Genomic DNA, 25,887 nt, shown 5'->3' with positions numbered 1-25,887 from the left:
ACCTTCTCTACTCTGTCATCACTTTGGAACCTCAAGGATGTACCTGGACCTGCTAGCATTTAGATTTAACCCCACAAACCTGTTTACTGTATCCTTCTATCCCAATTACAAGGCCCTCTAACTCTGAACCACTGGCTATCCACAGGACTAATACACATGAGATGAGGCAAACATGCAGAAGCACAAGACATCTTGCTTTGGGTGGGAATCTGTGTCTCCAGTAGAAGGGAGTTTCCACTCCGGATTGGGGAAAGTGAATACATAAAGAATGGACGCAGGATGGATCGAAGGAAGGGGGGAAATGTGGCTCTCTTAGACATGACTTGGCTCTCTAAATTTAGAACTATGCCTGGAAATGAAAGAGACCTAACCCCATTGTCAGACTCTAGAGTTTCTCCTACAGGGGGCTTCACTATAGCTCTAGAGGACCAGGACTCCGGAGTTTGAACCATAGTTAAGTGGCTGGGAGGGGAAGATGAGATAGACTGTGAAGATAAACTGAGTCTTTATAGCACCATTTCTTAAATTTTAGTGTACTTAAGAATCAACCAGGGAGATTGTTTACATTGTTGATTCCGAGGCTCTACCTCCAGAAATTCTGATTTAATAGGTCTGGGGTAGAGCCAAAGAACATTGCCCTTTTATCAAGCAATCCCACCATCACCACCAAAAGGCTTCCTGATGCATTGAGCACAGCTTTAAAAATCTAGAGACTTTGAAATTATAGGCAAAATACTGTGTGTGTGCGTTTTTCTGGAGAAAGTCCATTACTATCATCAGATTCTCAAGGAGTTCCATAATTCAAGACGGCTAAGAACGGTCTTGATGAGCACAAAGAGAACTAGAGAAGCTTCACTCAAGCATCAAGTCAGGGGGGCAGGGGCAAGGTTTTCAAAGAAGAACAAAAGCCTACAACTTCTGAGAAACCAAGCAGAACCAAGGCAGAGTGAAGTGAGAGCCAGTGAGGTGGAGAACCCTGAGGAGGTACCTAAATCATTTTCACCTGTAAGTCTGGAATGTTAATAGCTTATTTTTATTAGCCACAGGAACTTGGTGGATGGATGTGTGGCTTAAAGGCACAGGGGTCAGGGAGACATCAGCTCCAGGGGACAGTAATAGGAGCGAAGGTCAGTGGATTTTCCTAGGCAGATAGACTCCAAGGTTGTGGAGATAAGGGAAGAAATGGTGGTTAACTGTTGGGTTTTACAATCTGGAGTTCAGCTGCTATAAGAATCTAGAGTACTGTCAGGTAGATGTGGTGGGGCATACCTGAGGCAGCTGTAGTTGAGATGGGGCAGTGATGACAGAAATGGTCACCATTCCCTACCTCCCTATACGATCAGTCATGGTGCGCAGGAGGACAAGAATAGAGACTGTGATCAAAGATGCTGAGACTGCAGCAAGGAGGACGAGTTCTCCTGGTGTTCTGCTAAGAATGGGGTAGGAGAGGGAGCTGGCTTCCAGCCCGTACTCTAGTAAGTGCTCAGAGAGACTGACTTTGTTAGAAGAGTGAGCATATTTCCACACCCTCTTTGTTGTCCTTTGTGGACTGGGAAACAACTATTACAAATATTATCATAGGGACTTCCCTTGCGGTGCAGTGTTTAAGAATCCACCTGCCAATGCAGGGGACACAGGTTGGAGCCCTGGTCTGGGAAGATCCCACATGCTGCGGAGCAACTAAGCCCGCGCGCCACAACTACTGAGCCTGCGCTCTAGAGGCCGTGAGCCACAACTACTGAGCCCACGTGCCACAACTACTGAAGCCCGTGCACCCTACAGCCCATGCTCTGCAACAAGAGAAGCCACCGAATTGAGACGCCCGCGCACCACAACGAAGAGTAGCCCCCGCTCGCTGCAACTAGAGAAAGCCCGCGCACAGCAACGAAGACACAACGCAGCCAAAAAAAAAAAACCAAACATTTTCATAAAAGGTTTACCTCCTAGACCAAACGTTCATTAGCTACATTCCCCTCAAAACAAACTTCTCATTCGTTTGTGATATCACAACGGTCTCTTAGCTGATTTCCCTGCCTCCAATCTTCTGGACAACAGCTCAAGGGATAGTCTTTAAAATATTCAGTTGTTCCCCTAATAGTTAGTGAAAATTTTTAAAGCTTCAGAATCCTGTTTTTAAATGAAATATCACTGAGAAGTCCAGTTTAATAAAAGTTAGAAGCAAAGCTGTTCTTATTAAAATGTGTAGGCGAGCTACACAGTAGCTGTCCCCTCTGTTCAGCACCCCTCTCTCATCCTTGTGGCTGCTCTGGAGGCAACACCACGGAGCTCTAGGTGTCCTTGGTGGTTTGAATCCCACTGGCCTGCTTACGGCAGTAAAAGTACTTATAACCCAAGCATTATAGTTGCTGCCACCATCCCCCCTTCCTAGTCCCATACCTGGAACGATTAGCTCCCAAATTGTTTTTCACCATTTTTCAAAACTTTTGACTATGGGGAATTCCAAATATACATAAAAATCAAATCAAATATAATAACAAACCTCCATAACCCAGCTTTAATGATTATTAGCTCACAGTCAATCTTGTTTCATTTATACCTCTCTAACCTCTCTTACCCCACACTACTTAGAAGCAAATTTCCTTATAACATTCCATCCACTAGAATTTCATCACATTGCTCAGTCTGACAAGGAATTAATTATAACCAACAATACCAGTGTCACATCTAAAATATAATAATCCCTTAGTAAAATCAAGTATCCAGTGTTCAAATTTCCAATTTTCTCATAAAATGTTATGTTTATATCAGGAACCAAATACGACTCATGCATTGTGTTTGGTTGATGTCTTTTAATCTGTAGAGATTGACTGATATCTTTCAGTCTATAAGTATCCTTCCATCTTTTTTCTTCTTGCAATTAATTTATTTTAAAAATTAGGTCATTTGTTTTGTAATTCTTGTCCTATTTTGCTAACTGCATCCCCATAGTGTACTTTAACATTTCCCACATCCTCTGTATTTCCTATAAAATAGTAATTGGATATAGAGGTTTGATCAGACTCAGGTTTGATTTTTTTTTTTTTTGAAAAACCACTTTGTAGGTGGCATCTGATTGTCTCCTTTTGTGATGTTAGCAGCTGTTGATGCTCAGTGCCTAAGATCTATTTATTAAGGATGGCAAAATGGTGATATTTCAATCACTCCATTTATTAGATGAAATGTTTTTATAAAATAAACTTCCTCTCACCTATGAGGATACCCACACCTCAATATTTTTCACATTATGCCATCTGTCCTGCATGACACATCTTCTCCAATTGATGAAGTGCTAGCTATCCTTTCAAACCAACCAAAATATTACCTCTCAGTGAAGTCTTGCCCTCACTCCAAGCAGACTTCACCCTTCTTCTAATGCTAGAAACATATCATTATAATAACGTTTATCTCATTGACTCATAAATTTAATGCCTCTATCCCTGGGGCTCAAAAACAGAAATGGCCTTTGGTCCTAGCACCTGTATAAAGTATTTATTGAACAAATATGTGTAGGATTTCACTTTAGAAAAGACAGTATCACTTAAGTGACATTATGTAAAATACAAGTTACAAAGCAACTCGCAATGAGATAACCATCACTAGAAGAAGAGTTACGAGAATTCAAGACACTTTACAAGATGGAGTAGAGCTGAGTTACCAAGTGTCCACCATCAGACTTTAACCAGACTGAGAAGAGAGCCTGGGGCCTGACTTTTCAAAAATACAGAGAAGACATGGTGAGAATCAGGTTGAACCCGGGTCCTTCCTAGGAATTCCATCAGTAAAAAGTCAGAAGCAGGCTAGATTTGAACCCTGGTGGTACATCAGTATTTAAGAAGGGAAAGGAGGTCCTGAAAAAGAGTACTAAAAGGAGGAGAGAATTTTTTTCCTAGAATGTTGGTGATGTCACTAGGGGCATGAAACTAGAGAACTCTCTGGCTTGGGAGCAGTTTTTGTTTGTTTATTTGTTTTGTTTTTAAGAAGCTGCATGGGGCTTCCCTGGTGGCGCAGTGGTTAAGAATCCGCCTGCCAAGGCAGGGGACATGGGTTCGAGCCCTGGTCCGGGAAGATCCCACATGCCGCGAAGCAACGAAGCCCGTGCACCACAACTACTGAGCCTGCGCTCTAGAGCCCGCGAGCCACAACTACTGCGCCCGCGTGCCACAACTACTGAAGCCCGCGCGCCTAGAGCCCACACTCCGCAACAAGAGAAGCCACCGCATGAGAAGCCCACGCACCGCAACGAAGAGTAGCCCCCGCTCACTGCAGCCAGAGGAAAGTCCGCCTGCAGCAACAAAGACCCAACACAGCCAAAAATAAAATAAATAAAAAATTAAAAAAAAAAAAAAGAAGCTGCATGGTTTCCTAGTGCAGAGAGAAGTAACTAGCAGCAAAGAGAGTAGGGTTTGCTTTGATGTTTCATGTTTGGATTTTTTTCTCATCTTCCTATAGTGTTTATTTGGATCTTGGTCTGGGGTCTGGGGTCTGGAAACATAGAGGGCATGGATTCAATTTTCATTTAACTCTTCTTCCTCTGATGTAAAACTAAGGTTCCATATCCTGAAGGACTCCAGGAGTCAGCAATTCAGTGGGCAAGATATGAAGATATTCTGTCCTAACCTCCTATCTTTATGTCAGGCTGACCAATTCACACACAACCCAGCAAATAATTTTTATTTAAATTTTAACTTTGCTTTAATGGAAACTATCTTGGACCTGTTCTCTCTGCCCCCTCCTACACTTCACTCACTGTTCTTTTTCTGCACACACTATGTCCCAGTACTGTGATATACAGGTAGGCTCCTCACCACTTCCTAGAACTGGTACCCTGGGAGCTTAGATTGTTCTGTCAGAGGTAGTACCAGATCTGATCCCCCCATCCTCCTCTTGCCTTCTTCCCTCTCTACTTGTTTGAAGGTGATATGCTCTGTTCTCTAGTGGTTATTCTAGCTAATATGTACAGTTTCACAAAAGTCTTAAGCTAATCAATACATTCATTTTCCTCCTGAATATAAGAACATGAAAATTAGTGTTCTAGTCACCCCAAGTTACATGCTATTGTCGTCCAGTATTTTAATTCTAGCTCATATTTCCCTCCCACAAATTACACAGTTTTTACACTTAATGCTTACCTACTCTTACCAACATTATTTACCAGTATCTTTGTTCAGTGTTCCTTCTTGCATCAGATTTTCCATTTAAGACCATTTTCCTTCTGCCTCAGGGATCCTGACTTACCTGCGGCAAACTCTGCTTTTGGCTGAAAATGTTTCTAATTAGCCCTCTTTCTTAAAAAAGTTTTACCAAGTGTCAATTTCCATGATAACTTTTGTTAACGGGATGCAGCGAAAGAATTCCAGTTTTCTGGCTTTCATTGTTGATGCTGACAAGTCATCCATCTAGGCTGTTTTCTAATGTTTGTCTGCATTTTATCTCTAGCTGCGCAAGATAGAGAGCATTTTACCTCAATGTCTCTAGATATGAGTTGCTTTTTATCTTGCTTGGCGAACTCATTGGGATTCCTAAATCTGAGGTTTAGTGCCTTTCATCAAATCTGAAAATTTATCGGTGGTTACCTCCTTGGATAATGTCTCTTCCTATTGTCTCCTCCTGGAGCTCCAGATAACTTAGTACATTAGATCTTCTCATTCTCTTGTCCTCTATTGTCTGCTTCTCAACATCTTTGCCATTTTCCATTCTTCCTTTCATTCCCTTTGGACTGCATTCTGTATAATTTCTTGAGATCTTCCAATTCACTAGAACCCCTTCAATTTCTCCAATCAATTTAGTCTGAGTTTTTATTTCAAATTTGTATTTTTCATTTCTAATTCAGAAAGGCTTTTTTTTCCCAAAAAAATCTGCTGGGTGGTTTTTTGTCACCTCTTAGCTTCAAACTTGTATTAGCTCATTAATCAAAAAGTTATTTCATTAGTCTGTGTGACAATGCTATCACCTGAAGTATTTAAGGATCAGCTTCTGTGACTTTTTGGCCCCTTTTCCATTTGTGGCATCTTATTTCTTTGTGCATCTTATAATTTTTAAGCAGGATTTGCTTTGGGAGTTTATATATAGGAATTGAGGCCTTCAAGGGATTGCATTTGCTTCTGGAAATCACCTGAAGGCATGACCAACTGTAAGCAGATAGAGTAGGGGGCCCAGAAAAGAACCAGATATAGCTTTCTGACATAAGAGAAGCCGTTTTAGGCCTAAGCCATTTTATGATCTAAGCCTGGCCACAATGCCTGCCCTTGAACAGGTCTCAGTAATAATGATCTTAAGGGAACAAAAGAACAAATTGTTACTGGGCAAGAGAAGTAACAATAGCAAGGCTAATAAATGAGTTGTAGAGACTCCCAGTTCTGTTTCAACAGTAAAGATTAGTCTGAAGCACTTTCTTGCGCTGTTTTTCACAATGTAAACACCCCCTTGGGCACTCAACCACCAGATCAACTGGAACCTAAAGATGATGATGTTGACCTTTTCCGGCTTCAATCAACTACAGCTTGGACTCTGTCAACCTTAGCCCCAATTCTATGGTGAATTCTCCTCAGCCCAAGCTCCTTCATGAATATGCATGCAGCCTTAGCTTAAAACGTCCCCCTTTTTGCTGATCCGGAGAGACACTGCTTTGGGAAAGATCCCTGGTGTTCTCCTTACTTGTTGCAAGTAATAAATCTTTCTTTCTCCTGATCTTTGGCTTGGCTGTGTCTTTGGCTTGACACCCACCAAGAGGTGAGCCCAGTTTTTGGGTAATATCAAGGTTGAGACAAAAAAATTCCTTGCTGCCCTCTTCCATAGTTTATTTCTTGTTCACCTTTACACTGAGGGTATCCTGGCTTTACTTGGAGTCACCTTCATTTTGTTTCCCATACCCTGCATAGTCACTAAAATAGATGCTGAAAGCCTGCTGAGTTTGGCAAAAGCTGAGTAAAAGCTAGCTCTAGCAGTTGCTTACTTCCTACAATTCCAGTTTTCACTTCATTTTTGAAGATCTATGGATGCCTTACTTTTGTGCTGGTTCAGCAATATGTTCGTAACTATTTTTTAAATAAATACATTTTACCCAGCATCTTGTTTCTGCTGAAAGTACTTTTTAGAGTATCCAATCCACCACAATGCCAAAAAACAGAAGTCTGAATTAGTTCCAACTATACACACTACACTCCCCCCACCCTTGATTCTAACAGACTGGGTTGTAAAAAGGCCCAGAGTGCAAAGTTTGCAAAAGCCCAATGCTAACTTTGCCTTAAGGATGGAGCAAAAAAGAATTGAAGACAAGAGCAGTGTAAGTGCCTAGCACCTTACCGTGAATATCTCATATTTTTTTCTTTTCCTCAGGCACAAATGCCTTATGGCATTCAGACTATTTGTCCATTAGCACTACAAATACCTGGGCAAAGACAGCAAGATAGTAATCCCTTCTGTATCCTAAATAAAAGTGGAAGAACCTGTCCTTTTCAACAATAAAGATAGAAATGTATACAGTGAGAAGCATAGCACTTTCTCCTCAGCTAAAAATAAAACAAAATAGCTAGTTGCCACATGCTTACAATAATATTTATGGCTCCTACAATTACACTAACAGGTATAATGCTCTTGACTCAATCCATCCATGGCTACATTTCATACTACATAAAAAGGGAAAAAATATTGTCAGGATATAATACAGACAGACCAAAATGACTATTTTCATTTATGCTTTCCCTACCTCATTTCCTCCAGCTTCCTCTCCATCCACGTCTGCCCCTAAATTCTGGGTGGATCAGCTGAAGAACTAACGCTTTAAGTGATATAGACAACAGCAAAGTCAGGAGGTCATAGGTTGGGACTTCCCTGGCAGTCCAGTGGTTAAGACTCCGTGCTTTCACTGCAGGGTGCGAGGGTTCGCTCCCTGGTCAGGGAATTAAGATCCCACATGCCGCGCTCCAAGGTCAAAAAAAGTCAAATTTACATGAAAAAGAGATATGTGGAGTTCCCTGGTGGCCTAGTGGTTAGGATTCCGGGCTTTCACTGCCATGGCCCAGCTTCAATCCCTGCGTGGGGAACTGAGATCCCACAAGCCACAGGGCACAGCCAAAAAATAAAAAATAAAAAAAATAAATTAGCTCCTACAATGTCGTATGTGGGGGCATGTGCAGGCACGTGCTTTCTTGGCATAGGCTGTCCCTCAGGAGTGATTTAAATTTCGACACACCTCCTTGGCTTTGGCCAATGGGGCCACTTGCCTCCCAGCTGAGGTACCCTTTGTAGCCAGAAGTGACACTTTAGTTAGAGCCATCGGCTCTAGGGAATTCTCTATTGCCCTAGAGGGCCCCATATCAAGGGCTAAGTTCACCTCTCATCAGCTTGGGCATTATATAGATGACATGATTTACAAAAGAAGTTTCTCCTACCTACATGCTACATATCAGCCTGTCACTATCATCTCAGATTCTAAAGTAATCATTCATTCCTTTGAGATAAACACTGTTTCCTATATGAACACTCCTTTATTGTGGTTATCACCACACCCACCATGAAACTAGTATCACTGCCAGCGGAGTTGAAGCCAGTCATCCTGGATTCTAGTTTGAGGCTGAATTCTTAAGCAAGTCTTTAGATTAGTGTCTCAAGTTGCAATTAACTCACCACAGGCATTTGAATAACCTAGGTTACTTAAGATTTCAAATTCCTGAGTCCCACTTATTCAAGCAATTTTTGGAAACTTAGCATGGAAATCTGCATTTTTAACAAGCTTCCCAGGTAATTCCTGTGTACTTGCTCAGATCTATAAGGCTGGGTGTAGTTGGTCTGTAACTCCATCTATGAAAATACCAAGATAAACCTTTACTATCCTGTACTTCAGATATAGACAACATGAAAAATAATGATCTAGAATAACTGGTCCTTACGTCTTCCTGGGTGAGATACTTCTAGTCTGTAACAAAGTGCATTAGTTCAGCAAGAAAGAACAAGTGGCCAAGTGAGGTCATAGCTCTGAGCTGTCAGAAAGTATGTCACAGCAAGACTCATTGCAGCTATTGCACAAACATGTTCACAAAAAAGGCTCACTGAGGCAGAAGAGTGGTTGAGCATAATCTATAACCGCCTCCAGGGAAAAAATCCAAAAAACTCAGGCTCTAAAGGATCAGGGAACAAATGGGCAAATCTTGACAAAATACACAGGATTCCTAAAGTTGGTATTAAGAGATACCAAGGGCCTTCAAAAGCATTACTAAATCAGTGTCAAGAAACGAGATACAGGGACTTTACAGATCATTCTTTTTAACACCTTGTTTTAGATAAGGGCAGAAAAATGTTTTTAAAAGACCACAGATCTCAGCTGCATAGAATTCTCATGGATTGCATATGAGAAAGGGTCCATCTGTTTCATTCTCTAATCTAAACCTAACATACACAACAATGCCTGGCATATGGAAGATGCTGGGGAAATATTTATTGAATGAGATAAAACAAATGGACCAATCCAGAGAGAAGAGTAAGGTTTCTATGTAGCTCAATGCCAGTGCATAATAAAGAATATGACAGAAATAAACAGAAATAAAGGCTATTCACCAGTAGCCAGGTTTTTCTACATTAAAAAAAAAAAAGTCTCAAGTAGGTCTACCGAACCTCTTTGTAAAGCAAACTCTAATAGGTTTTTGGCTCTGTGCTTCATCCTTCTAAAACTACAACTGTCAGACACAAATCAAGCTCTAAAAGGTTATCAGCTACAATGCTTAGATTTCCTGGTCTTACAAGCCCAAGAAAGTTTTCATACCCAAGACCTAGTTCAACAAAATTGAGACATGAGCATCACCAGAAGCAGCTATATATTTTTAATCTAAAGACTGGGCATACAGAAAGCATTTTACATAAATTCTCGAGTCTTAATAATGTAACAGGAAATATGGGCCCCAGAGAAATAAGCCCCTTTCTGTAGGTCTTAATCCTTGGCCTCTACAGTAAAGACAACCCCTGGTAATCCAATGAGTATTTGCTACCCACCCACATATTACTTGGGAGGACACAGAGGAAGCTAGCTATAGGCCTGCCCCTTAACATCTTACTAAAAGATTGCAGATAGCCTGAGAAGCAACATTATGGCCTAGTGAGCCTTTTAATTCTACATTTTCATACTTATTAGGATGATAGCTGGAGCTGGTAGTTTCTAATCTTCTACCCATAAATGTTCAAGAGGGTCATGTATTGCAATGAGCTTTATTCAATGTTAGTTTTGTCAAATGTCGCAGAAGAATCCCAGTGACTTATTCTTTATACTTCACTTTCCTATCTCTAAGTTAGCAATAAGCTTCCCGTGCTCTACTTAGCCACATTTAATTTTTAAGAATCTTCAGAGGAAAAATGTTTCATATATAATTAAAAAGAATGTTCCTTGTTAAGAGTTGGGATTGAGCTCAAAATAAATCAGTCCTGGTACAATCCCCTTCTAGTTGCTCTGCAGAGAAAAAGGACACTGATACATAAGGAAGTAACCAAGATGAAAAGGAGAGAAGAGATACAGCTTAAAGTGAAGAAATGACACAGACCCCCCACATACACACTTTAAAAACTTTATTTATATAAAAAAACTCATTTGTTTTTAAAAGCATTAACAAGAGAGAAAGAAAAACAGAAAAGGTATGGAGCAGAAGACATGCCCCTTAGTAGTGTTCGGTGGGAAGGTGGGATTTTTGGTTCTCTGAAATTGAACGTTTAGTGTTTTTATAAATGAAAAGGAAAAAACAAACAGTTAAAGGTCCCCAAAAGCCCATGGCTGTTCTATTACCCACACCCCACCGACAAAAAGAGCACCAGGAAAAGAGCAGAAGAAGACAAGAGAAACCAAGAGTGGAGCCACATCTGGATGGGGGCAATTTCCCCTGTGCAGTATGCTTTTAGGGTCACAGAGAGGAAAAGGCTCCTTTTTGCCAGAAAAGGAGTGGGACGAAATGTGAAGGGGAAAAGGGGTAAATAAGGAATTTTAATGCAGAGGGGAAGGGGGGTGGTGGGTTGTGCACTTTTCTCCTACCCCAAAGCCTCAATATATGAAGGAAGGGGGAGAGAGGATAAAGATTTCCAGTTGCATTAAACAGAGCTTTTAGATTAAGGGGAGGAGTAAAAGGCAAGTAAGGGAAAGGGTTAAAAAAAAAAAAAAAATCAACCGCATAGCAGCTGATTCCTCTAGCCCAACCTGCTAATATACACTAAACTAAAAGGAGGAGGTACGGGGGTGGTGGGGGGTCGGGGAGGGGGATATGGACACGACTCCCCTATAACCCCTTCAGAGACGACAATCATTCTGGGCAACTAAGGAGTAAGAGCCACACCACTCACTCCTCCCACCAATCTCATTTGGAGGTTCATCAGAACAGGATTTTTGCAAAATCCCAACATATACAGTTGAGAAAAACCTTCTATGGCTAAAATTAGAGGCTATTCCAATTCCCCATGGAGAGACTGAGGTTCTCTAGGTCACCTCTCCTCTTCTTTCTGCTATTTAGGGCCAAGAAGTAGGTAAGAAAGCAACAAAATATAATTTGCAAAATCATGAGAAATGAGACTGCAGAGGCAAAGAAAGGCACATGGAAGGGAAGGAGGAGATGCACCCCAGGCCAAAGGCACAAAGAAGAGGCAAAGCCAGGGGCGAACCCCACCTTTTTAAGGGTAAAGGGGGCAGGAGTATGTACATCAAGTCCTTTAGTCAGCCAACCAATCCAAGGAGGAAGCAGGGGAGGATGGGGCTATAAGGGTGAGAAAAAGGAGAAATAAGGGCAGGGGGAAGCCAGCTTTGTAGCTTCCTGCCAGTTTCAGACTAAATGATTCATGTACATTCCTACTAGCTCCTCCTAGAGGCTCTTCTCCTCCCCAGAAGACATCTTTCTGCTCCTTCTCACCCAAAAAGTCTTCCTTGACATATTCTCCTCCTTCTACAGCCTCTTGCAAATGGCCAGGCCAAGTCAGCAGACATTATCACAGGATGGGAGAGGAGGGTTAAGGACAGCCTCAGTAAGGGGCAGCAGCTGCAGCCCAGGGCTGGCATGAGGCGTGGAGAAGAGATGGAGTCTGTAGGTCCTTGATGGTCCCTGCCCTGGAGATGAGGAGGGCAAGGTTTCTTAATCTCAGCTCTAGGAAACCTTCACTTTCTCAAGGGCCCTTGCCAAGTGGTATGTGCCAATGTTGCCGGCCTTCTTTGCTTCAAAAATAGTCATTAGGAATAAAGGAAGAGCTCACGCCCTCCATTCTCCAAAAATGTAAGGGACCCTTCCCCACCAAGAGAAAAAAAAATCTTGCTTAAGAATCATCGGTTTATCAGATTGCTGGACACTGCATATATAGCATATAACTTCCAATTCTTCCCATGGCTTCCAGTGAGGATTCCCACTCTCTCCCTCCCTCCACACAAGGTCAAGAGTTCCAGGGAGAGCTGGCAAAAAGAGCTAATCTGCAGCAGTTTCTCAAGATATGCATATAACTGAGTCAGGCTTCTTGGGAGTAATTGTAGGGGATCTGGAGGGGGGAGGAGGGACAATTAAGCTTCACTGGAAGAAGTTAGGGAGTTGATGGAAAGAAGGCAACCACTTAGGGCTACGAGGGCAGGAGGCAGTGTGGCAGTGGGCACAACAGTCCAGCGAAGAAAGGGAAAAATCATCAGTCCATTTCACCACCAAAAAATAAAAGTACATATATTATAAGCCCAGATGTAGCGGAGAGAGTGGTGCTAAATCTTCTGCTGTAGGGAAAAAAGAGAAAGAGATGTTAATAGGGTTGGGAATAAGGAGAACCAAAAGAGAGCTGAGCAAATCTGAAGGGAAGAAAGTAGCACATAATGGAGAATCAGATCACCAGTGGCATGTCCCAGCCTCTTAAGAGGTAACAATCACAGAAGCAGCACCCCGACGCCCCGTGTGGCTGAGACTGATCAGATCAGCATGATTGGCAAACTGCTGGCACACAGAGACCTCCTTCCTCAAGGATGATCTTGGGGGTGGCTGAAGGACATACCATGGGGGCGGTAAGACATTTGGTCCCCCTCATCATCCAAAACCAACACATCCACCTCTTCCTCCAGAGATTCCTGCCCCTCGTCCTGCTGTGAACACATGCAATGTGTTAGTATGAGAGTAAGAAAATAGGAACCTCATGAATGCGTGCCAGATCTAGGGAAAATCCCCAAATTTGTAAACTCAAACAAAACAAGGTAATAGTAAGTGAAGGGCAAGATATTCAAAAAAAGGCAGGAACAGAAAGAGAGTAATGTGAGAATAGTTCAGTTGGCGTTAGTCACATAAGCAACACATTTATAGCCTTCTTTCTCCCATCTCAACCATCACAGAATAATGGCACAAGAAATCCCAACATGAATCAAAACTCCTACTTTTTCCCTGAAAACCCCTACAAGAAAAGGTGCTGTCTTTCAGTACGTACTTTTTTCCTATTTCACAGAACATGCAGGCTTCAAAACAGAACTAGCCTTAGAAGGACAATAGTATATAGAGAGAATTTACCATCAGGGGCGTTCCCTTCAATGGCTCCATTTCGCCTAGATCCCCAGATCGATCCAGTGTTCTATTGTGGTCTCCTCTCTCATTCAGTGTGGAATAGTTGTTATCTAGTTTAAAACAACAAAAAAAAAGAAGTACAGAGACACGATGTTCCCCTCTAGTGTAAAATATGTATTAAGCAGATAAATGTGATTTAGGCACCTCTTTGGTAAAGCATTTGAGCTTTACCAAAGGCATTAAGGTCAGGTGGTCCTTGACATAAAAAAAACTTACATCTAACTGGGAAGGCAATATATATCATATATGATAATAAAGCTAAACTGAAGAGATCTATGAAGGGTACTGGAATTAGGAGAAGATAGTGAGGTGAGCTGCCATAGTTAGGAAGGACCTAACAAAGTAGACAGGACTTCAGCCAAGCCTTTGGGGATGAAGACCATTTACAAAGCAATTGGGAAGGACATTCCAATAGGAGGTATTACAAGAGCAAAATAAAAAAGTATAAATAAAAAAAGCATAGAGTGAAGAGACAGGATAGCAAGTAGACTAGGTGGGCTCAAACAGAGGATATGGAGAGTAAGACAGAGCGAACCTGGCGTCAGACTGCGAAAGGCTGTGGGCAACAGTTTAGGGACACACACTTGACTCTGTATTAACGGGGGAGGCATATGAAGATTTTGTTTTTAGCCTCTGAGGATTTGGGAATGTGGGAAAAGGTAGATAGATCAGGTTTTACTACATTTCCTTGAATCCTTCCAAATGGGATGTCCAGCCAGTGTTCTTCCAGGAAGGTAAATGGTGCGGGTGCTGGAAAGAGCTGCAGAGCCAGAGAGTTCTCCTCATCCCACATAATAATACGGATTACTCCATATCCTTAGGCAGGAATTAATCACCTACCTAATGATTTTGTGTTTGATCCCATACTGCTCATCTGAATTTCTTCCCGATCAGGTTTCTTATCTACAGGGAGTCAGAAAGTTATCCAGGTCAAAAACCGACTCTTGAAAATCTAAACTCATAAAAATTGCTCTCTAGTCTGTCCTCCCTTCCCCCTCCCTCCCATCAAATTTTTACTAAGCACCCACCACAAGTGCTAGGCTCTAGACAAAGCCCTCATGGGACTTAAAGAGATCCCTTTCCTATAAACTCTAACATAAGAAACGATTCACTCTAAGCCAGCAGGTTTCAAATTATTTGGTCTCAGGGCCCCTTTATATTCTTAGAAGTTATAAGGATCCAAAGAATGTTCACTGGTGTAGATTACATGTATTAATAGTTACAGTGCTTTTAAATATTTATTTCATTTAAAATTTATTTTAAATATTTATTTCATTAAAAAAAAATAAACTTATTCCATTAACATAAATAATACTTTTAATTTTTTTAAAAAAAGCATTGTTTTACATTTTTGCACATCTTTAAAGTTTGGTTTAAGAGAAGATAGCTAGATTCCCATATCTGCCTCTGTATTCAATCTGTTGTGATGTTATTTTGGATGAACATAAATGACTCACTTTGCTGTACAGCAGAAACTGACACAGCATTGTAAATCAACTATACTCCAATTAAAAAAAAAAAAGGATAAAAATGATTAAAAATGTCTTTTTCTCACCAGAAAGTAAAAAAAAGAATCAAACTGATTCTTATTTAGTAGCATCACAGTGGATAGTGTACCAAATTGTTCAAGATGGTTTTATAGAACGTACACAGTTATTAAAAAAAATAAAAAGCATTGTTTTACATTTCTGCACATCTCTAAAGAGAAGATAGCTAGATTCCCATATCTGCTTCTGTATTCAATCTGTTGTGATGTTATTTGGGATGAATTATATAAAGAAAATCCAGCATCACACAGATAAGAAGTTGGAAAAGGGAGGAGATCTTTATTAGTCTTTTCAGATAATTGTGGATATTCTTTGATAGTATACTAATACTCGACAAGTAGAGTTTCTTTAAGGTTAGCGCCAATAAGGAATCTGAATCCAAACTAATGTTCTCTTCACAGTCTGTTAAATTAATATCTATTGGTCTGTCTTATACTTTGAATGGATCAGTTACTCATGCATGATTTTGAAAATCATGCACTGGTCACTTGGAAAATACTGGTTCACAGAGTTACGCCGATTTTCTAAATGTTAACACATTTCATGATATAATATCAAAAAAATCACATTCATTAACATCGCCACTGATTTCATTTAAAAGTATATTAACGGGGCTTCCTTGGTGGCGCAGTGGTTGAGAATCTGCCTGCTAATGCAGGGGACACGGGTTCGAGCCCTGGTCTGGGAAGATCCCACATGCCGCAGAGCAGCTGGGTCCATGAGCCACAATTACTGAGCCTGCGCGTCTGGAGCCTGTGCTCCGCAACAAGAGAGGCCGCGATAGTGAGAGGCTCGCGCACGGCGATGAAGAGTGGCCCCCACTTGCCGCAACTAGAGAAAGCCCTCGCACAGAAACGAAGACCCAACACAGCCATAAATAAATAAATTAAAAAAAAAAAAAAAAGTATATTAACTATTGGGATGTTACCAGGCTCACAGTGACAGATACAAATCTTCCAAAATTAAAATTTTCACTTGAAAATTCAGGCAAGTACTGTCAGTTATTTTTCCTCAAACTGACAAGCTCACTGCGTTCATTTTCAAGAAAATGTCTGTTTTTTTAAGTAAAAATAGTGTTCCAAAAAAAAAAAAAGTGGTTAGTGTACCTAGTAACTCCAACAACAGCACAAGTGCATTTCCTCAAGATAACCATCATGCTTTGGTATGCTACAGGGTGCTTTATGAGTACTCCCTATATCACCAACACAGGATATTAAAAAGCTGTGTACTCAAGAGCAGAAACAATAAAATTAATATTGTTACAGTTCCATCAAGTACATTCTTAAGTGAAATTGGCTCCTCCTTTTCCCCCTACCCTCCCGAAACTGGCCCTTCTTATAACTGCAAGTACATGGCAATGAAGACTACAACAACTAGTTTGGTTTGGCGTCATCGCCCTGGTTTACACTCAGCCCCCAGCAATAAAGCACCACCGCTGCTTTTGCACCATCAGCACAAATGTCAACAGATTTGGTGATCCTCAGACTACATTTTAAGAACCCCGACTGAGGCAAAACCCAAGTGTCATTAAGATAATAAGGGTTATAATAAGCACTTAATATATGATTTGTTTTTTGAAGAAAAATGTATTTGCTCACATGGCAGTGTTTAGAAGATACAGAATAGCAGTGGTTATCTCTGGATAACAGAAATAAGTGACTTTTTTTGTTGTCATTTTTCTGGTTTGTCTATTTTCTAATTTTTCAACAGTAAACACATACTACTTGGTATTATATGAAAATTTAAAAGGGAAAAATAATCATTTTGCAATATACAGATCTTCCTCGGACTTACAATGGGGTTACATCCTGATAAATCTATCATAAGTTGAAAATATAAGTTGAAAATGCATTTTAATACACCTAACCCACCAATCGTAGCTTAGCCCAGCCTACCTTAAACGTGCTCACAATACTTACATCAGCCTACAGCTGGACAAAATCATCTAACACAAAGCCTACTTTATAATAAAGTGTTGAATATCTCATAATATAATTTATTGAATACTGTACTAAAAGTGAAAAACAGAATGGTTGTAAGTGTATCGGCTGTCCACCCTCATGACTGCATGGCTAACTGGGAGCTGCAGCCGATGCCGCTGCTGCCCAGTGTGAGACACTGTCCCACCATGTATCGCTAGCCAGGGAAAAAAGCAAAACTCAGAATTTGAAATACAGTTTCTACTGAATGCATATCACCTTTGCAACACCACAAAGTCGAAAAATCATAAGCCAAACCATCATTAAGTCAGGCACTATCTATATACATATGTCAAATCATTATGTTGTACATCTTAAATTTATACAATGTTATATGCCAACTATATCTTAAATAGAGAAAACAGAGTAGGGTTCACTCCCTGGTCATTTTAAGTCCACAAGCAAAGATGGGGGAATCACACGCAGGCTAACTGCCTGTCTTATTTTCTAATGCTCAGGTCTACCAGCTTCTGGGTCATAATCCTGAGGTGAAGTATTACTCTTCCTCCACCAAAAGACAAGCTCATTCAGAAATAAATATATATCCTATTTCATTAGATGGTAAGCCATCTAATGAAAGAATAGCAGAAGTGGAATAAAAGCAGAGGGGTATGTCCCCCAGTTACTGTACCTGATTTCTGGTTCCGGTCAATGAGAGGGAGAGTGCTATCATCATATGAATGACTGCTCTGGCTTCGAGAAGCATTGTTTAGATTCACCTGGAGGCAAACATAAAACACAATAATGTCACAGAGTACTGAATTCACCCTTATCTTATTCCTTAATGGGCTCAGACTTTTAGGTCCTTATTCTCGAATACAATTCTTACCAAAAGGTAACTCATAAGGGTTAAATAAACACCTATATAGTGAAACAAAACTAGGATATTAGGCTTCTATTTGTGTTCTGAACAGATTACAAAGGTATCAAACACTCACGCTATCAAGGAGATACAGTCTCAGAAAATGACAGTCTCAGAAAATGGCAAACTCCTTCAAAGGGCTAAGGCAGATTTGGAGAAAAGTCAAAAAGGCCATCACCCTTCATTACCACTGGTATTTATTTACACTATGCTATGACACAGAGGAAGACCAGAGCTATTTCAGCAGCAAATGAACTACAGGCACCATTTTGGGGGAAAAGTTAATAAATGATTTCTTTACACACAGAGACTTGGGGCAAAAGTAGACTCAGGGGAAGTTCCCTGGTGGCCTAGTGGTTAGGATTCAGCGTTTTCAGTGCGGAGGCCCAGGTTCAATCCCTGGTTGGGGAACCATCCCACATGCCGCCAAAAGAAAAAAAAGAAAAAAGTAGACTCAGTGTGACAGTGAAATAGAAGAAACAAAGACAAAAGCATTACCTGAGACCAAGGGGAAAAAAAGGTGAAAGTCGCGGTCCCAACAGTTATTCTACCTGAAAGTCTGACTTCTTCCATCCTTCTTTTTCCAGTGGCTTCCGCAGTTCCTTATATCCCCAGATTGTCTGTAATACAAGCGCTGCTGCTCGAACTTCTTTTTCTGAGCGGTTCCTTTTGAGAAAGTAACACCAGATGGAATTTGGATGTAAGACGAGGGAAGAAGCTGAGAACCTGTACTCTCTAATATAATGTAACGTAAGAATATAAATCCCAAAACGGGCAAGATCAAGTATTCACCAAGTCCCATATTTTAACTCAAACGGTGACACAAAAAAATGTTTGATGTAAGAGTCTTATCAATTTATGGATCAACATTAAGACAGAAAAAAGAGCAATACCTCTTCATACTTTCCATGTAAATAAGGGAAAATAACCTTAAAAAGCAAAAGGGGAAAGCCCCTTCCCAGCAACCCCTCTCTCATATTCAAATTTTTCCAGTTGTAATTTTAAGTGTTAATCTCACCCTGATTTGTTGATCAAAACCAGCTTCTCAATACCCTGCGTCTCTCGAAGCTTTTTGGCAGCCTCCAAGTTCTCAGCAATAACTTCATTGATGGTATTCAAAACAGAGACCACAGTGTCCTCAGAGAAATTCTGGGAAGAGCTCTGTTGCCCTCCTGGCAGATTCTTTACCAAGTTAGGAATAGCATGTTTACCTATAGCGGTAAGACAGGAGCAATGTGTGCAGGGAGAACAAGCTGAGTCAGGTTCTGAGGAGCCTAACACTACACTTAGTCGCACTGATCATATCAAGTATAGATACCATCCGTATGAATCAACTTCATTCTCCTGTAGGATTATCATTTCAAAAGAGCAAAGGACCTGGAATAGCCATGGATGTATTGTCCTTCCTATTCTTTTATTTATTCTTTCAGTCACATTAAAACAATCTGAATACTTTATATCAAATACGCTACACAGTCCATTCAGATAGTCTACTGAAAATAGTACACTGAATACTATACTACTATTATAGCTTAATAAAACAGTCATTGTGAATTTAAAAAAAACAAAAACTGGGCTCTGTCACTTATGAGCTATATTAACTCTGGACAAATTACTTAACTTCCCTGACCCTCAGTTTCCTTATTCTAATAAAAATTTTTTTTTAAATTTTAAAAAAAGGACCCTTGTAAAGTGGTGACATTTAAATGAGAATATACAGACATGCTTAACAATCCCTAGTAACAAAGTACATGCTCAATAAATAGATATTATTATTCTATTTTTGAAGAGTCAGCACCTCTTATCCTTCCAAGAACCATTAAACTATAACCTTCTCCAACCCCCAGATTCACAAACTATGGAGGACTAGGATTCTTCCTCAGCCCTTTCAACAAATAAATTATTTAGCACCTGCTGGATTAAAGGTGCTGTACTAGATGCTAAGGTAACGGCTAACATCCAGCTCCTCACCAATTAATTCTTTGTTGCGAGCATCCACAGCCAGATTTCTCAGTGCTCCAGAGGCAGCTTTCACGACCCGCTCATGTTCATTGGTCAGGAGGTCAGCAATGGCAGAAAGAGCCTTCTCTTGACGCAGAGCTGAGCGGATATATCGACCATACTACAAGTAGCACATGGAAAGAAGTAGAACAGATTACAAATGGTAGCAAACTAGTTAGGTAAGTCCTCCCATCTCCAAATCCATTTTGTAAAAGGTATTCACCGTCCAGCGCCCAGCACACAAGTTCTGGATGGCCCCGGCTGAGGCTTCTAGGATGGCAGGATTCTTGCTCTCCTTGAGGAGTGAGATGTATATCCGAACCACCTCCGGCTGAAATAAAAGTTCATAGCCTGCACAAGAAAGGACAAAAAAGCAGAGGATGCTTATCAGTACCTACAAACCAGGCTCTGGCTGGTTGAAGTCCAGTGTTAGTACTCTGGATTAATGGGTTTATGCTCCTATACCAGTAGACTCTCTAAACCCTCCCACCCACCCAACAGCAAACTCAAGAGATCTGACTACTGCATCTGATGTAGTCAGATGTAGCCTTAAGAATGTAGCCTTAAGAATAAATCAACCATGGCAAGAGCAAAACAGATATCAACTCATATGCAACTCCTGTCTCTCCCTCCTCCTAGCCTCTTCTCTCCCACAGTTTACTTTGACCTTGCTTGGCACTCAAGGGATTCATTTACTCATCGATAGCACTCAGAGTTAAAGATTCCTCATCTCAAATGAATTATTTCTAACTTAATTGAGTCATTCTGCCCACCTGAACTATGATTAAGTGAAAGGGGCTCTCACAGATTTAATAACATCTGAATTTTTATATCCACGGAGAGCTGTGAATTTTGGACTCGCCATATTGATGAATATAAAGATCCAAACTGTGATAAAGAGACTTCTTATAACAAGTAAAGTTTGAGTCCCAAGAACTAGTGGCTACTTAGGGTACTTAAGTTTCTGGTCTAGACTACCATCAGGTCCTTATCCTCAAGTAATCTGAATAGTTGCCATAACAAGAAGTCCTTTGAAAGTTACTGTTATTAGTTTCCAAATACTTTTGTCATCACTTCAAATCCTTAAGTCAGAGAAGACAGAACAGTGAACGTACTGTATAGCCTACTGTTAGGCTGCCAAACACCTATCTGTGGACTATGGAGCCTGAGAAGAAAAAGATAACTTACCTCGAGCAGGACTAGTTCTTTTAGGGAAATCCACTGTATCATTTGTTGAATCCTCTGTGGGTTTTTTCCCTTTGGAAATTAAAAAAAGGGGGAAGGGGTAAAAAGTTTAAGAAAGGGAAGAGTCCACCCAGTATATTTTTTTATTCTTCAGTCAAAATCTTTGGATCAGAGATGCATCAAGAGGGGCGTAAAACAAGAAAACAGACAAACAAACAAAAAACCAGCATCCCCAGCTTGTCCCAGATACAAGGACAGAAAACAGGCAGCATATGAGTAAGATAAGGATAACTACTACTGTTGCTGCTGTCCTGAGTTCTGATAACTGGGGCTGCTGTCCAGAAATAGCATGCCATGAGCCATTAGCTCAGAAGAGCTAAACTTGTTTCAGTGGCCATCCTCAACTGAATTTTCCTACATGCATCCACAGGGAAGGGTTAGGCAAAGAAATACCAGGGAAGCTAAAACCAAAACATGCAAATTAGAAGTAGGTAAGCGCCTTAAAAGATTCCACTCACCTCTGGAGAACCACTCATCTTCCAGTGCATCAGCCAAGGTGGAAAGTACAGGAGAGAAATGAAGGAAGAAAAATGCGGCAGAGAGATGTCAACAGGATCATGGGAAAATAAGCAGGAAAGCGGAGAGGAAAAGAAAAACACAGGAAACACAAAGGAGGAATGGGGGAGAAGGCCCCAGATTAGTTGAGTTCTCGGCCTTCACTGCCCAATTACTGATAATAATACCACCACCACCACCACCACCACCACCACTGTCACCACCATGAAGCACATGACACAGGGGAAGCAGCAGCAGAGCAAAAAGACATCCCTGACTAGGCTGATTCCTGTACTGCTCAGCAAGTATTTTGTACCTAAAGCTGAAAGTGTTCCTTCCTCTCCCCATCCTACATTAAAAAGAACAAGAACAAGGAACCAAGACTCACCTTTGCCCTTCTTGGCCCCAAAGCAACTGGCAGCATGTGGCCCAGTATTGTTGGCAACATTGGGAGGTGCCTCTTGGTAACGTTCTGCTTGTGGGATTTCTCGGTGAACTTGATATGACAAGTTCCGAAGGAGGCAAACACAGTTCTCCACAAGCTTGGGATCACAAAATACAAGGTTCAATGAGAGAAGAGAATGACTATAGTGATTTTCTAGCAAGTACAGGCTTCCATGATTCACGTATTAAAATACTGATCCTCAAAAGCACAGCCCAATTCATCATCTCTCACAATACCTCAAGTGCCCATGCTTCTCAAAATTCTTGTAGCCTCAGGCTAACAGAAGGTTTCTGCTACCATTTGGTGTGTTAACACAAAACTCAGGCTCACTCTTTTTTCCTAATTAGAAAAAAATGGAAGTATGGCTAAACAGCTTCAAAATATATAGGTGAAGGAAATTCTAAAGAAAACAGTTTTCGTCTATGGTGAACACCCACTTTAAGGAGTAGGGGCTGGTATAGGTATCTAATGTTATTTGAAAGCCTGAGATGATAGGTCTGCACTATGGGTACCTCACGGTTGTTGTGAATGGAATTCTCACCCATTAACCTACCTTGCTGTCTGAATCTTTCTGTCCAATCTCAGCCTGAACAATGAAAATGAGAGCATCCACCAAACCATCACATTCCCGAAGTTTCCGGCGAGCTTCACTCCTCTCTGAGCTGACATTCCTGAGGGAAAAAGGAGAGGCTTCAAGGTGACTAAAATCCAGAAACCCTCTCTTAATATCCTTAACAAGCCTCCTTAATATCTTTTCTTTTCACTGTAGCAAATAACGAGTACCTGTTATAAGGAAGGCACTGGAGTTGAGAGAAAGTTGAATAAAACAGTTCCTGCTTTCAGGACATTTATAACCAGGCCAGGGAGCGGGGTGTATAAATAAAGTATACCAACAACAATAATTTAAGACAGAATAGATACTTCTTGTATGGAAGTACAAATGAAGAATAGGGGCAGAGCACATAGGGGTATATTCCAAAGAGAGAAAGAATATATTGCACATTTACAGGGTATTAGAAAAAGAAATCAGGAAAACTTACATGAAATAAAAGCACTTGAGTTTAGCTTCAAAAGATAAATAAGCAGAGAAAGGCATTGCAGACAGAGGAAGAGCTCTTCCTCACTCTATCCTTCTAGTAGTTTGTACTCCATTTGTTGCATTTATCGCAGCCTGACTTGAAATACAAATAACTGAAGGCAAGAACACAGGTACACACAAGCCTAGGACTAGACGACTGCCTTACGTGCAGTAGGTATTGAACAAATGTTTACCAAATTACATGAACAAAGTCAAAGAGGCATAGAAGTGAGGAGGATATGTGGTTTACTTGCCGTTCCCCACACAAGGCATATATGGTATGCAAGGGAGTAGTGACAAAGGTAGAAAAACAGGTTGAAGTCATAGTATGCAATTCAAATAGGAATGGAGGCTGAATGACAGGCTAAGGAATTTAAACTTTTTTTAAAAGCAATTTAAGTTAGTCTTCAAAAATTCAATCTTCATACTCTCAGAACCCTTATGTTACCTAAGGCAGCCAGCTGTGTTGGTGAGCACAGACTCCCACTCAATATGGCGCGGCTTACAATCTTCATTAGGTTCCCGCTCCCAACCAGAATGCGGAATGATCACTTCATCTGTCAAGGCATGCAGTGCATGGTCCACAATCTCCATTTTGATTGAGTCATGGGATGAGAGATTCCACAGGGTTCCTGGCAGAGACAACTCATCAGACAGCTCTCCAGCACCCAAGACAGTATGTTTGAAGAATGCCAAAGAGAATCCCCTATTCCAACATTTCTCAGTCTTCCCCAACAACCAAATACCTTGTAATGATATTCAAGCTTTAGTTTGTGACCCACAATAAGAAATATATTGTACATTATGGCTCAGTACAAACATACATACCACGAAGTAAAGTTTCATAAAGCAATACTTATTATAAGCCATACCCTCTAGGCTATCTACACCCACTTCTCAATCCCAGCACCACTGACATTTTGGGCCAGGTAATTCTTTGTTGTGGGGAGCTGTCCTGCCCAACATTAAATGTTTAGTGTATGTCCAGCGTTTACTCATTTGATGCTAATAGCACTCCCTCCCAACCTCCCCAAGTTATGACAACCAGAAATACCGCCAGACATTGCAAATGTCCTCTGGGGGACATGATCACCCCCAATTGAGAACTAATGATCTATGCTATTTCTTTTTTTTTCTTTCTTTCTCTTGGAACGCTGATTGTGATCCACAAAGTTGTGTTCAATACACACTAATGGAGTATGACCCACAATCTGAAAAACCACTCTTCTAAAGCAAGAACCACAAGCATAAACGCCTATACATGCCAGGCAGGTGAGTCAGGACAAGCAGATATTTAAAAGAAATTACAAGAATATGGGTTAAGTGCCAGCTGACACTCAGCTTCAATTTTGGGGAGACAACTTCCTAGGTGCTGGCAGTTGGTCTGAGATAACATGTTGGAAATTATTGCGAACTGGAGAGCACATGCCCCAATCAGCTCAGACCAACTACTGCCAGGTAGCAAAATAGATCCATTGTTACCAGTTCCCGCACGTTTAAAATAGAAGGCAAGAATCTGGAATTTTACATGAAATCTTCTGCATTTAAAACATTAGCAAACAATGCTTTAAAATTTGGAAAACCTTGTATGATCCAAATCTGTGAGATGGATTTGACCCAAAGGCCACAACCTTTAATCAAAAGTCAAAGGACTAGAAATCCTTCTAGCTCTCAATATGTCTAAGGGATAACAGTGACCCTAACCTAGCAGTTTCCCTTAGAACTCACCAGTAATCACTTCAGTGAGGTCCATATCACGAGCCTTTCGGAGTAATCGCACAAGAGCAGGAACACCATCACAGTTTTTTATAGCAATCTTGTTATCCTGGTCACGCCCAAAAGAGATATTCTTGAGAGCTCCACAGGCTCCAAGGTGCACTTCTTTTTTGGGGTGGTCTAACAATCCCACCAGTACTGGGATACCCTTGAGCTTCCGAACGTCAGTCTTCACCTTGTCATTGCGGTAGCACAAGTGTTGCAGGTATGCAGCTGCATTGGACTTGACAGCATCCAAACGGAATCCTAGCATGGCTATCACCTCTGGCAGCTCTGGCTGTCTCCAATTCGGGGGTGGAGGCCCTCCCTTGCGCAGGCTATCCAAGCTTGCTAAACTTCCCCGTTCGTGTTGGGCCAAAGGAGCCCAATAGTACTGGTCTGATGGCACCTCCTCACCAATCATGTCTTCATAGCTCCTGCAGTGTTGGAAGAACCAAAAAGAAAAAAGGAATACATTAAGTTGTTAAGCCTGGTTTCTTGGAGGGCTCCCATTACCCCTCATCTTCAAGGAATGAGTAACCCCAGCTCTAGTACACTAGATCTTATCTATCCTTTGCATAAAACATATACTGATCAATTTTTCTTAATGAGATAAGACAATAATCTTAAAGCCATCTGCAATTAGATTAAAACCGCCATTTTTTTCTGTGAAGTTTACTAGCTTGGAGGAGCAACAAGCATTCGGATAGTTAATCACAAAAAAGAACCAAATCCTGACTGCTTAGCGTTTGAATGATACCTGACACCTATTAAACTTCTCTGGATAGAGACTGAAATAAACCTTCAGACAGCAGAGTTAATGAAACCAACTGACTTGGTACCACAGAAATTAGCGAACAATGTCTGAGAACAGCTGTCATAAGGCCTTAGGCTAAAGGGAAAATAAGGCATTTACACACAGGAAAGAGCTGGTGGAATAAG

At 41.0% G+C, this 25,887-nt stretch overlaps 1 protein-coding gene across 13 annotated transcripts in view; it reads right to left on the bottom strand.

The window, feature by feature from the left end:
- Positions 1-10,534: 10,534 nt before the first annotated feature.
- The window catches only part of CTNND1 (catenin delta 1), a 51,674-nt gene continuing 36,321 nt past the window's right edge, over positions 10,535-25,887 (bottom strand). For 11 of the 13 annotated variants that reach the window (XM_061201783.1, XM_061201785.1, XM_061201781.1 and 8 more), the window contains 14 exons: positions 24,919-25,382; positions 23,639-23,822; positions 22,666-22,783; positions 22,056-22,209; positions 21,116-21,184; positions 20,151-20,278; positions 19,898-20,048; positions 18,945-19,137; positions 18,478-18,592; positions 17,696-17,783; positions 14,379-14,441; positions 13,485-13,588; positions 12,982-13,069; positions 10,535-12,709 (listed from right to left, as the gene is read on the bottom strand). In XM_061201783.1, the coding sequence (XP_061057766.1) occupies positions 12,666-12,709; positions 12,982-13,069; positions 13,485-13,588; positions 14,379-14,441; positions 17,696-17,783; positions 18,478-18,592; positions 18,945-19,137; positions 19,898-20,048; positions 20,151-20,278; positions 21,116-21,184; positions 22,056-22,209; positions 22,666-22,783; positions 23,639-23,822; positions 24,919-25,382 (1,963 nt within the window). In that variant the 3' untranslated portion in view covers positions 10,535-12,665. The remainder of the gene's footprint in view (positions 12,710-12,981; positions 13,070-13,484; positions 13,589-14,378; positions 14,442-17,695; positions 17,784-18,477; positions 18,593-18,944; positions 19,138-19,897; positions 20,049-20,150; positions 20,279-21,115; positions 21,185-22,055; positions 22,210-22,665; positions 22,784-23,638; positions 23,823-24,918; positions 25,383-25,887) is intronic. The other 2 variants (XM_061201786.1, XM_061201787.1) reach the window with 2 other exon arrangements.

The sequence above is a fragment of the Eubalaena glacialis genome, chromosome 10 (assembly GCF_028564815.1).
Source record: "Eubalaena glacialis isolate mEubGla1 chromosome 10, mEubGla1.1.hap2.+ XY, whole genome shotgun sequence".
Classification (NCBI taxonomy): domain Eukaryota; kingdom Metazoa; phylum Chordata; class Mammalia; order Artiodactyla; family Balaenidae; genus Eubalaena; species Eubalaena glacialis.
The sequence above is the reverse complement of the archived record's forward strand: the minus strand, read 5'-3'. Positions and strand labels throughout refer to the sequence as shown.